This window comes from Struthio camelus, chromosome W, assembly GCF_040807025.1.
Source record: "Struthio camelus isolate bStrCam1 chromosome W, bStrCam1.hap1, whole genome shotgun sequence".
Classification (NCBI taxonomy): Eukaryota; Metazoa; Chordata; class Aves; order Struthioniformes; family Struthionidae; genus Struthio; species Struthio camelus.
The window spans coordinates 52,159,241-52,171,694 of record NC_090981.1 but is presented as its reverse complement, the minus strand read 5'-3'; the positions used below and the strand labels follow the sequence as shown (position 1 = coordinate 52,171,694).

The window sequence follows — 12,454 nt, the reverse complement described above, 5'->3', positions numbered from 1 at the left end:
TTCTGTACTCTCTAACAGTAGTGTATCACAGTAGTTTAGCACCAAGGTAAGAGTGATTCTTGTTAATCACTGGAAATATCAAACACTAAATTCCTTCAGTGTTAGATACTTATCTTTAAACAAGTGTAATTCAATACCTTGTGCAGCAAGATCTACACTATGTTTCATTACCTGTCCATTTACAAGTTATTTCAAGCACTATTAAAGGAAATACAGACCAGCTCATTGAAAAGCCAAGGTGCAATGTTAGAGTTTATTCACACCTTGTGAATAAACAAAACCATTTTTTTCCATCCCCATGTCTATTTTATCTCTTATATAAAGACATTTCAGCAAAAGAGGACTTTATATGCATATTACACTTTAAAAACATTATGTTTTGTCATTGAGGAGGAGAACCCCTGCTTTTTCGGGTAGTAAGAGCTAAGAAAAAAAAAAAAAATCAGTACTCCACCTTTTGCTTACCTGGAAGTAAGACAGTTTTTGGAGAAAAATTGGAAATATTTGTTTATGTTATACTACAACAGTTCAAAGCTATGGTTTAGACACTGAGTTTTGTGCTGGTTCTAGAAAAATGCACTGTTTTTTGTTCAAATAAAACTAGAAAAATAGCAAAACAAGGATCTAGCATTGCCATGCTGTGCAATGCTTTAACTTGGATATCTCCCACAGCTTTAACAAGATTTAACTTCTTAAATCACCAGCGTATCTAGCGGAAAATAGGTCCATCAGTGTGCATTCAGAAAAGATTTTATGCTCTATTGTTTTTTGTTCTCTTTGCCTTGCCTTTATTTAAGGCCGTAAGCTTTTAAAGGGAACTCCAAATTTATGCATGAGAAATGCTGTGAACCTTTCTATACGCTGTTACTACCATTTCCTAATGTGAGCTGAGTAACATAACACGGTGAGTGCATAAAAATAGGCACATGCATTTTCTTCTATATCAGACAGTTCATGGCACATTTATTTCCTCTTGCTGGTAAGCTCCAACACTAACCTTTTTTTATGGTGACTTTCATGGACACTAGCGTCTTCTAAGGGTGCCCACTCAACACAGAAACATCTGTATTAAATGATCCCCAATGCACTCTTACCAACTCTAAACAAATAAGGTGCAAAAAGAATTTAACCTTGCATCTGGGATCACAATTTAAATTTCACAGTGAAAACAAAAGGAAAAGATGTTCCTTCCCACCATCTCCATTAAGGAGATTTACTGGAAAGGGACAAGGGCACGTTCCTGCCACACATCCCTGCCCTGTCTGCACAGCAGCTTCCCACTCAGATCAGGGCTGCATCCTTCCCTTCTGCACCACTTGCAAGATGCTCCCCCCTTCCCCTGCCCACACTCCCCTTACACAGGTATGAAGATTTTTTACTTCAGAAGCACACTAGGGGAAAATGCAGAACCTTGGCAGGTACTACTGATGCACAATATTAGATCTCTATCTTGTAGCTAGATCCTGCAGCTCCTAATCTTGAATTAAAACATATGTAGTTTCAGATACTGGATCAAGAAGGGTTTACAATTATTTTCCTAAAGGATTCAGAGAAACATTTGTTAACTTCTGTTCCATTTTCACGAAAGGACTCATAGTCATAATTCAGGGATTAGGGCAGAGATCGTAGAGTATTAGCTGAATAAACCAAAAATTTCTAAATCCTACTAGAGAGAACACTAGCCAAAGAAAAAGCAAGCACAGTGTTAAAACAGAATGTGTTTTCATAAAGAAAGCTAAATCAGAAGACATCTAAAGTCCTTTGTTATTATTTTTAAACTCTTGAAAATCAGCAATTCCATTTATAATTGCAATAGTACATTCAATTCTTATAGGAATGAATATGCTGCAGTAAGTACTGTCTAATACCTATTAACTTTTCCTTGCTTTTAGCAGAAGCTAAATGAGAAAAAAAAAAAAAAAAAAAAAAGATGCCTGCCTCTTCCCATCCCCTCCCCCTAACATTATCTGGGTAGCAGCTACAGGAACAGTCTTTCACTTCCTTAACAATGGAGACATGACAGGCACTGGGAAGTGTGATCCTGAGCTGAATGAGGCAGCGGTGAGAAATTCTCCCCGGTGGGACAACACGCCTGTGGCATTAGCTGTTGCTCTCTGAACAAAACAGTAATTGTTGCCCGCGATGGCCTTTCTTTCTGATTCTGCTCTTCAGATGCCTGACTAGCAGATCATACAGTAGCAGATACAGACTGGACTTATTTTTCTACAACTGTCTTTGATGTCTCTCACAGCTTGGTGTACTTAACTAGCATTCTGCATCTAACTCTTCTGGCACTTTTCTCAGATAATTTACCCGTTTAAGAAACAAATCAACTACTGCACTAACATTTCTGGATTTGATTTTGATTAGTATATTTAAGGAGCTCATGAAAGAATTGTCATGTTTGAAATGTACACTTTGGTATCATGTCACACCTGGTGGGACACAGCATCTTAAAACACAATAATTCAACCACTGCTGATCATCTGCCCATTTCCAAAATTAAAATGGCCTATTTAATTTTTTTTGTAATTTACAAAACTTAATCATTGTCTTTTCTAAGAGGTTTTTGGGGCTTTGTTTAAGCCTTGTATATATTGATTATTATTTGGACATACCATACACAGAAAAATTGCATAGTTGTTTTTTTAGCTTTTATGGAATAAATAACGCTGGAGTAAATCATCATTTGTTTTGCAAGATTCATGTGTTGCATAGTTCATTCATGATTTCAGTGCTCCAGAGCACAGACTAAAGCTATGTTTTATCTGCATCTATGTGAAAAAGCTTTAATGTTCTACATAAAGAGGTATTCACTCTCTCTGTATAGCTGTATAAAGATATACCCAAATGAGTTCCTCTGCGACTACATCTCTAATTCTGATGCGTTTTACATTCTTCTCCTCTTCAAGCCTCCCACACAAGCTTCAGTGAATATAAAAAAAGCATAAAAGTACAGTGGATTATAATGAAACAATTACCTCTCAGTCTTCTATGACCTTAAATTTATGGACATAAGTTATTATAGAAGCAAAGTATTTGAAATTTCCAATAATTTAATATTGACTCTGATACTTCATTGTTTTTTAATAAACTCATTTGATTTTCTATTGTTATTTTAATGTTTGATGGCCTGTGTCCAAAAAACATGATGACTGCACTATTAAAAAAGATTGATGTTTACTATGCTGTAATCACAACACATTTTGGCTTCATACTATTAACTCTGGAGACGTCTCATCCTTTGCTCACAGGATCATGACATAGAGTTCCAATGAAACTATAAAGTTTTGTGATTTCTAAAAATAAATATGAAACAGAAAGAAAGATATTATAAAAGGAAGTGAGTTTTTATGGGGAAAATGAGAAAGTTAATTAATTGGGAAGAATAGTGAATTTACTGAACTGACCATTTTTAAAATTAATTTTAAGAGTACTAAATACTTTCTATAAAAATATACTTGTCCACATGTACCAAACTGATCTGTTTTTAGTCCTATTTTCACTTAGATGCAATTACTGTTAGCAAATCGTAAATCCAATAATGAAAGGTTTGCACTATCTTGTTATGAGAGTATGTTTCTTACAAGGACCGTCACAAAACGCAACTCTTGATGTGATACTAAGCAGTGTGCTGGATCTTTTTCAGAATTTTATACCTGATTCATCAGTCTGTAACAGGTAACATAATGTACTTACATTCACTATCCCTATGGGAACAATAAAGGCCAAGAACTTCAGCGCTTGACTTCAGAAAGGGCAGTGTGTACAACTGAAGCTTGCTAAAAGAAACTAAAATGGGCTTCTTATAGGCTAGTTGGAAATTACTGATGGAAAGGAATGTTGAGTGATGCACATAGGCAAAAACATACAGTTATATATCCATTACCACTTAGGACTTAGCTCTTACAGTTATAATAGTTCAATTAAAATGTAATCTCAATGCATGGCAGTGATTTAAAACAGCAAATTAATGTTAGGAATTATTAGGTAAAAATAATTCATATTATTACAACATCATTATAGTAGGTGCAGATCTGGTGGTCTCATCTCAAAAAGGCTATAGTAGAGCTGCCATTAGAAAATGGCAACAAGGGTGATCATGGAGATGAACTGGCTTCTGTGCAAGGAAAGATTACATAGAATAGGACTCTTTTGCCTCAAAAATACAAAACAAAGAGGGATACCATAGAAAACTACAACATCATGACTAGCAGGCAACGGGTGGATAAGAATTGACTGCACCATCACTTTTGGTACCAAGAATCAAACCCAAAAAAGACAGAGGAAGCGAGGTTCATATCCAAGAAAAGGAGGCAGTTTCTCATGCAGCAGGGTATAAACTTGCACAAATCCTTGCCAAAGGACATTGTGGATGCACAAAGATTACATGGATTCTGGAAGAGAGTAAATATTTAATTGGAAGGCACACTTCAAGGAATACTAAATAGAGAAACCACATCAGCCACATAAAATCCCTTGAGCTGAAAATAGTTGGAGTGTAGGAGAGTAATCAAGGGAAATATTACACTCTCCCTTTTCCTGTTCTTCTCCGGGTATCCACTTCCTGCCACTGCTGGAGGGAGGCTATTGGGTTAGATGGACCCTGAATCCAAACGAGTTTGATTCTTCTTATGTTCTGTTCTTAGGTGAAACTGCTTACGTGTGATATGTGTCTTTTAATCCTTGTAATTCAAGTACCACTTTGGAAGAGATTTCTCTTAGCTATGGTTCGTTTCTCATCATCTGTCCCATCTCTTATTTGTGTTATGACAGTTACAAAGATCTCATTTGGGACTAAGACCTTGTGATGCCAAATGATTTTCAAACATGTATGCTGCAAGAACTCACAGTTAAGAAATGAGAAGCTCTAAAAAACTTCACAGGTATCTCTGTCTGCTGTAGAACCAAAGACTATATATATAAATATATATGAGAGAAACATGCAAATTGTTACCAATTGCTAGTTGCTACCTTAAGAAATGAGGGAGGGAGATAATTGCAAATGTTAGCAAAAATGGTTTTTATCACACCATCAGGTGTTTAAAGATGCAGCCTTTCCTCTAAGCTAGTCATCTAGGTTTTCTCTACAGTAAGTAGGGGAGAGGGAGGTGCAGAGTGAGCCTAGATGATTAGCTTAGGCTTGATGCTGAACTTTTACATAGCTAAAGCTATGCCAGAAGAATACAGCCTTGCATGGCCTGGCTAAAGCAATTTTTAAATTATCTATCTGTACAGAATAAGTAACTGCCAGGAGTTTCCTGACTATTTGACTCTCAGAAATGCTAGACAGTTATTATCAGAGAAGTCTACCTGTGAATAAAGGCAAAAGCTTTTCAGTAAGAGCAAAATTTTTAAATTTAATGAAAAGATATTTAATTATTACAAGCAGGTAGCAGCACAGCACGCATGGCAATGTGTGGGTCATACAGTTTGAGTGTGTAGAGCGGAGACTATCCAATTAGCTACATTACCATGTGACCAACATACTCAATTTGTGCAACTAACTTAATTACGGTGAAGATAAGGTTTTAAAGTCCCCTTTTCTAATAAATGCCTACCTTTGTTCCCAGCTATTAAGGGGAGTTTCTTTGTTAGTTCAGGCTTATCCTTAAATGATACAGGTCAGTCACTACTTAGGAAACGTATGCTTTGCTCAAATATGAAACACCTGAAGAATATGAACACCTTGGAAATTTATTTTTCTACTTCAAAATTTAGAAATGTCCAAGGTCCTTTCTCCTTTTCAGTATGAAGCCCTAGGTAATTCTCCATAATAAACATGACTATATTTTTGGCTACTAAATAAAGTTATCCACTCACACATATGCAGCACTCCTTTTTCACCTTATTATTATTTCATTCATCAAATGTATTATATTCCATATGAAATTTTCAAAAGCTCAGTCAAATGACCATCGATCCTCTTTTACAGAAAAAAGTCGTACCTCTGCTGTAAGTATATACAGCTGTAATAGTAGTGTTTATCATGTAACAATTAATTTTACCACAGATTTCTACTCCTAATTCCATGCCTTTAACTAATTTTTTTAATAGCTGGAAGATCTTATTTATATAATGCATAATTATTTTCCTGCTTACTTTTGTACTAAAATGAGTAAGCCAAGTTTTTAAAACATGGACAAAAAAAGTCACACTTCTAAAGAGAGACTAGCTGCGGGAAATTTCAGCCCAAACACTAAACTTGAATGGCTGAGAACAAAGAGAATAGAAAATACTGCAACTTTTTTATAGCTTTTGGTGATATTCATGCTATAACTATTAAGTAGTTTGCGTAGTTTCTTTTGCTCTGCTTATTGTAAGTGAGGAAATAATGGTTTCAGTTGAATATCTTCATCAGAAACCGCATTCATCATGCTAAGTATGCCCCATGAAGACTCTGAATGTTTAATTCTCACTGCCACACTAAACTGAAGGTATAACACAATATACAATTCATTAAGAACTTAAGAAATGCAGAAAATATTTATTCTTGAATGATGTAATTAGGATATCTGTGCTATCAGCTGGATGTTATAGCCTCATGCAGTTATTGGAACATTAGACATGCTGTCCAAGATCAAGAAGAATTGTGCTCTGTCTTTAAAAGGGTTTAATTTATTATTGATTAGTCACACCAAAAGGTCACTACCGGCACTACAAAAGTGTGCATAATAAATAGGATTTGGAACTGCTAAACTAAGCAAACACCTAAGTGGTGTTTTCAGGGCACATTGCACGAGCCGCTGCCAGGATTCAGACAGAATCCTTGGGAAATCTCTTCTGTCTGTCACTGCTACTGTCCAGACTTCTTTTTTCTTGATATTTTTCTAGAACAACCACTATGTTGTCATCAGGGCAGCGTGCAACCTGATTGTAACTTCTGAGGAAAGCTGGGGGGATAAATTCTTACTGTACAATACAGAAAACAAAGGAATCATGGTAAGTACAGCATAATCATAGTAAAACCAAAAGCCATTCTTTCAGTGAAATTCAATTCTTATTCCATGGTTTTAATGGCTCATTAGTTTTTGAAATTTTCCATGCTTGATCTCTCCCCAGAAGTTATTTTTGTTTTTTATGCTTGACCAAATTTGCCTTGCTATTCTTAATATGAAAAAATAGAGAAAGAGAGAAAGAGAGAGAGAAAGAAAGAGGAAAAAAGAAAAAGAAAGAAAAAAAACAAAAGAGAAAGAGGAAGGAAGGAAGGAGGGAAGGAGAATAGATGGAAGGCAAAGAAAGAAAATTAGTGGTGCATTTGAAAATTGTTGCCAGTAAAAGATCTTGCACTAGAATTTACAGAGAAATACTTTCCTTAAAAGAGTATATAGATTAAACTTTTTTTCTGATGTCTGTCACTGCCAAGTCTGTACATACATCCACTTTCTTAAGAGGCCAAGATTCATGTTTTGACTGTTGCTATACTCTAGGGATAGTTTCTGGGCTTTCTTTTTCTCTCCTACGTGACAGATTTTTATGGTACATTCTCCTCTTGTTTTCTCATATGATATTTCAAAAGACACCAAGGGCAGCTCAGGGTAAATTGACAGAGGCAGTGCAAAACCCAGAGCCCTCCATCTCCTCTACAAAACACTTACAAATCCACAATATAATAATAAAGAGAGAACTCTGGGGCTACCTCTACGTTAGGGAATTAAATGGGCCCAGGCACTGGAATTCAATCATCTAAACTGTTAAACTGTGAACAGTCACGGTTTGGTCTGATTTTGACTTGGACCATCTAGCACTGACCCAACAATTTTGGGCACTGTTCACTATTTCCAATTGGCAGTTTGTAGGGAGGGAGGCCACTATGAGACTTTAATAACATGGACACGGTCAAACTGTGCCAGCTGGCCTCAGAGCCTGTGAACAGGCATGGCATTATTTCTTATAGATATAGCTTTAATATGCCAACTATTTTAAATATGGAATTTGATTGGGTTTGGAATTGGATTATATGATATGTTTCCTTTTCACAACAAAGATCTGGATTCAACAGTGCAGACCATCCCCTACAGACTTATGTTCTTATTATTCTGCAAACCTTGCTAAAAAAGAATAAACCCTCACATATCTTTCCAAAAGTAAAGATGTCATCCTGTGCTCTGTAGGGAGTTAAAAGTACAGATGTCGTCCCCCACTCTGTTGGGAGTTATATATGCACATATTCAGCACCATCCCTCTCATGGCAGGGATATTAAAAGGCACTACTTGGCGTCACTGAAAATTACACAGGATTCATCACACTCCTCCTCTTTTTTCCCCTTTTCTTGTTTCTTTTCTTTTCCTTGTTTATGCCTTCTCCTCTCTTTCAACTTTGTTTTTTACCTCTGCTTTTTTCTCCTCCCTTCAGTGGAATATATCGGCCAACTGACAACACAAAATAACATCCCTGAATAGGTTAGGCATGAGTACCACCCAACAGAAGATAGTCAGATCTGTATTTCCATTAAGTAGGTAGCTCTGTTTCAGCGAGATGAACCTTGCCTTCCTCCCATACAAACACCTTATGAAAGAAAATTCCAACTGCTTCCACACAACAGAAAATAATAATTAAAAAAAAAAAAACAGAATACAGATTGGATTTTTAATAAAACAGATGGTTTTGATGGATTGTACCTCATATTATTATTTTCAGCTTCCTGGTCTCAAGTAAAGACCTTCTTAGCCAAGGATGCTGCCTCATCGAATAATATAAATCAGCTCTCCCTTGACTGGTGGCTTTCATTGCTCTCACCTGTACTGATATTCTAGTTAGCAAGAAGGGAGTGTAGAACAAAGCTTTCATTCAAGGACATTCTAGTCTGATCTCTCTCTATTTTAAAGAATGACAGAAGAGGAAGAGGGTAAAGAGAAATCTGAGCAACATGTAACCTGAGGTTAGCCTCAACAACTAAGAATGGGATTTCACTCTCTGTTACATCCTTGTGTGGCAATGACTGACAGACTGGTTCAGAGCAGGGTGTGAAGATGTGTATTTCTTTGTATCAATCCAATCTAACACAAAGCTCATTCTCCTGGTCATTTAATGACCAGGCAGGTGATCAAATGCGATTAAAATATTACCGAATAGAAACAGAAATAGCATTTTAACATAGAAACAGCAAAGACATGAAAGCTTTGCATACCATGAAGAACTGCTCGGACGCTTCAATCTTACCTCCCTAAGGGGATCATTGAGCTCATTAAGAATATTTTCTTCATCAAAAATCTTGCCTTGGTAGCGGTGCTCGTAGTAATCGTGGATCTTCTGGCGCATTTCAGCAGGTAACTTGTGGAATGACATGTACTGTTCCACTTGTTTGTACTATTAGGAAAATAAAAAGAAAAATCAGAAAACAGAAAAACTTTTTAGTTTTTCTACAGGCATCTACAAAATGCAAGTTCATTCATGCATCCATTTAAGAAATGCAAATTTCAAAACCTTTCTAATATATCCAGAATTCAGAACGTTCATGAAAGTCAGGAAACAGCAAAGTCAAGTTTGCTGATTTCAAACACGAACACCTAGAAATACTGTTACATGTTTGATAAGGTGCAATATAAAAACAAATCTATCAGAAAGCCATTTCAGAAGATTACAACAAAAGGAGAAACAGTTGCAATATGCACAGTATGCAGAAATGTGAGAAGAGGATAGCTATAGGGAATTTCATGAAACCAAGAAATTAAGTAAATAGAAACTTTTCCTATTACTATAAAATTTCCATTCTAAACAAATGTAATATAACCAGTTGGTTTATAGTAAGGAGTATAACCTATGTTATCAGGACTTTGGGTTTGCAAAAGCAACATTAATGAGACAGATCTGCTTGAACATTTTGGTGGTAAATGGCAATTATCAGTGCTGAACACTTATAAAGATAACTTTATATATATACATCAGAGGACCCTTACAAAAAGGTCAGTTACTTTAGTATTACTTTTGCTCAGGTAGCAACACAACAACCGAAAATAATGGAAATCACTTTTAGTGGTGATGGTAATAACCACATTAATATATATGAGTCTTAGAAGCCAAACCCTCACACTTGTCATGTGTTCCCTAAATTCCCAGCTATATACAGTTCTAAAACTATATAAACACCATTTTTAGCTCATTACAGGCAGCAGACAAGGAAACTGAATATGATGTTTATCTACTTCTCTAGTACTGCATTCAGAGTTTAAAGTGTGAAATTTCAAGAAACAAGTATGTTTTGTTAAGGTTATTTATAAGAACAACATTAAAATCTATGTAGTTAACAATGTAGAAAGCACTCCCTCAGGAGAATGAGGGGAAGATAGAGGTAAGTGCTGAAAACTAGGCATGGCATTAAGAAAAAAAAACGTGGGGTAAAACAGAGATGACAGGACCCAAGAGAGTCAGAGAACCCCACTCTATTTGCCTCACCCGTGTTATGCTTCCTTGTCTGTACCAGTCTTCTGCCCTGTCTCCTGTTTTGTTTGCTCCCAAAGCTGCTGGCCTGCTTCAGAAGACCTCTTGAAAAGCACAATTTGCAGAAAAGATAGCCCCAAGCTAACATACACAGAGTTGTACTGTACAGTACAACACAAATTGTATGATATATCTGAGATCCAGAAAATGGAGAACTGCAAAATGGAGAACTTAACTGCAAATTGAGAAATACCACCCGAACAAGAATTTTGCCTCGCAGTCCCCCCCATCTGTGACTCACTCAAAGGAGATAAGGTACTGAGATGTAGAAAAAGAAAATCCCTTCCAGGCTTACAGGTGAGTTAAAGCTTGGCAGACACTTAGTTCCCTTATGTAAACAGTCTTCATCTAATTTTTTTTTTCCATGCTTAATTAGGCAATTTCAAGTCTGTTTTCAATAAAGAAACCAATGAAGCCTTAATTAGGATCAGCATCTCTGTAGAGCAATTAAATGAATTTATAATGTACATGCAGTCTTTATGAACTGTAGCAGAGATCTTTAAACTTGTATAATTGAAGGCTATTGAGTCCTCTGGAATTAAGATTAGTTTTTGCTTTGCAAAGTGGCATAAGATTAGGTGGAGCCATATGTACAACATGCATTCCCTAAATGAGAAGAAAGTAATTTTGCATGAGACTAACTATTTAACAATGTATTAGGAGTACATAAACCTGGTTTAACCTGTACTGCCATTTTGCACGTCTAAAGCAAGAACTCTTCCCCCTACTTTAAAAGTAAGATTTAAATTTGTGAGCTCATCATTGGTTTCTGCTCTGATAAGGAGAAATTTAACCATACATGCTGTGTGTATGGTTACACAGAATGGCAGTTCTGGGACTCCAGAAGACAGTCATGTCTTAGCATAAACAACGTTATCGCTTCTAAAATTATGCAGCTAAACTAGGCATGGATTTACTTGGAGGGAAGGGATTTTAGATGTCCCAGTACTCTTTATTATCTCACTGAGGTGGTGAAAAAAATCCCAGAAAATGTGCAGTGCTCTGGCTTTTCTGCAGCTTCTTCAAACCAAAGCCAAAGAGAAGATGCTGCACTGCACAATGCCTACTTCATGCTTGTGTCCGGCCTTCCATTGCTGAAGGACAAGTAGTATATCATGTGGAGTAACACAAGGGCACAACCGGATGAATGAGAAGGTAAAGACTGCAATATGCTCCTTCACACAGGAGCTCCACCCCTCTACCCTAATTTATTTGCATTCTGATATGCTTGAGCAATGCTTAAAAAGAATAATCTTTGTTAATCAAAAATATACATTAATCTGAGATATACAGGATATACTGCAAGAGTTGCAAAGGACTTTCATATCAAAATAACCTTGAGGAAGAACTGCTAAAAGCAATTTGCTATTTGAATAGGTGCTTGCTCTCACACAGCCTAGCTCTTTTCTCTACCAGAGATTATGCTTGCATAAGAGAATTTTAGGGAAACAGAAATAATAAGAATAATATGAATCCAGTGCCTTTTACTACTGGGTCTCAAAAATGTTTCCAAATTAATAGCACATGGAACAATAGGGACTTCTGTTTATAAGCAACATTTGTTTTCCATTCTACAACTAGGAAGTTGTTCCCAGAAATATTTACCTATCTGAAATACTATCAAGGTCTCTTTCTATGTCCAAATCCGACCCTGTGAGTGTACAGTATACTATCACTACCGTTCTGAAAAGAATCTTTGCCTAATCGTTTTCAGTGTGATTCTGACTCTCAGGCTGTATCATTCCTGCTACTTCTCCCTGCTTCTTTACGTTCTACCACAGTACTAATGTAAGGTGTTTCCTCAAAAGCTTTTAACTTGTTCTTTTCTTTTCAGCAACTGATATCTGTCACTAACTAAATCCCAGTCATGATTGCTTTTTAGTTCTAGAATACTAAGCACATTTAATGTTATTCAACATATTGTATGTTGTTGACAATACTGAGGATTTGCCAGCTTAGCTGTCACTAAGTGTGTGTGGTATCTCACACACTAGTAGCAAAGCATGTGCTAAA

At 36.3% G+C, this 12,454-nt stretch overlaps 1 protein-coding gene across 2 annotated transcripts in view; it reads right to left on the bottom strand.

The window, feature by feature from the left end:
• LOC104146894 (potassium/sodium hyperpolarization-activated cyclic nucleotide-gated channel 1) overlaps window positions 1–12,454 on the bottom strand; it is a 218,465-nt gene that overhangs the window by 39,990 nt on the left and 166,021 nt on the right. For both annotated transcript variants that reach the window (XM_068925895.1, XM_068925897.1), the window contains one exon: window positions 9,164–9,310. In XM_068925895.1, the coding sequence (XP_068781996.1) occupies window positions 9,164–9,310 (147 nt within the window). The remainder of the gene's footprint in view (window positions 1–9,163; window positions 9,311–12,454) is intronic.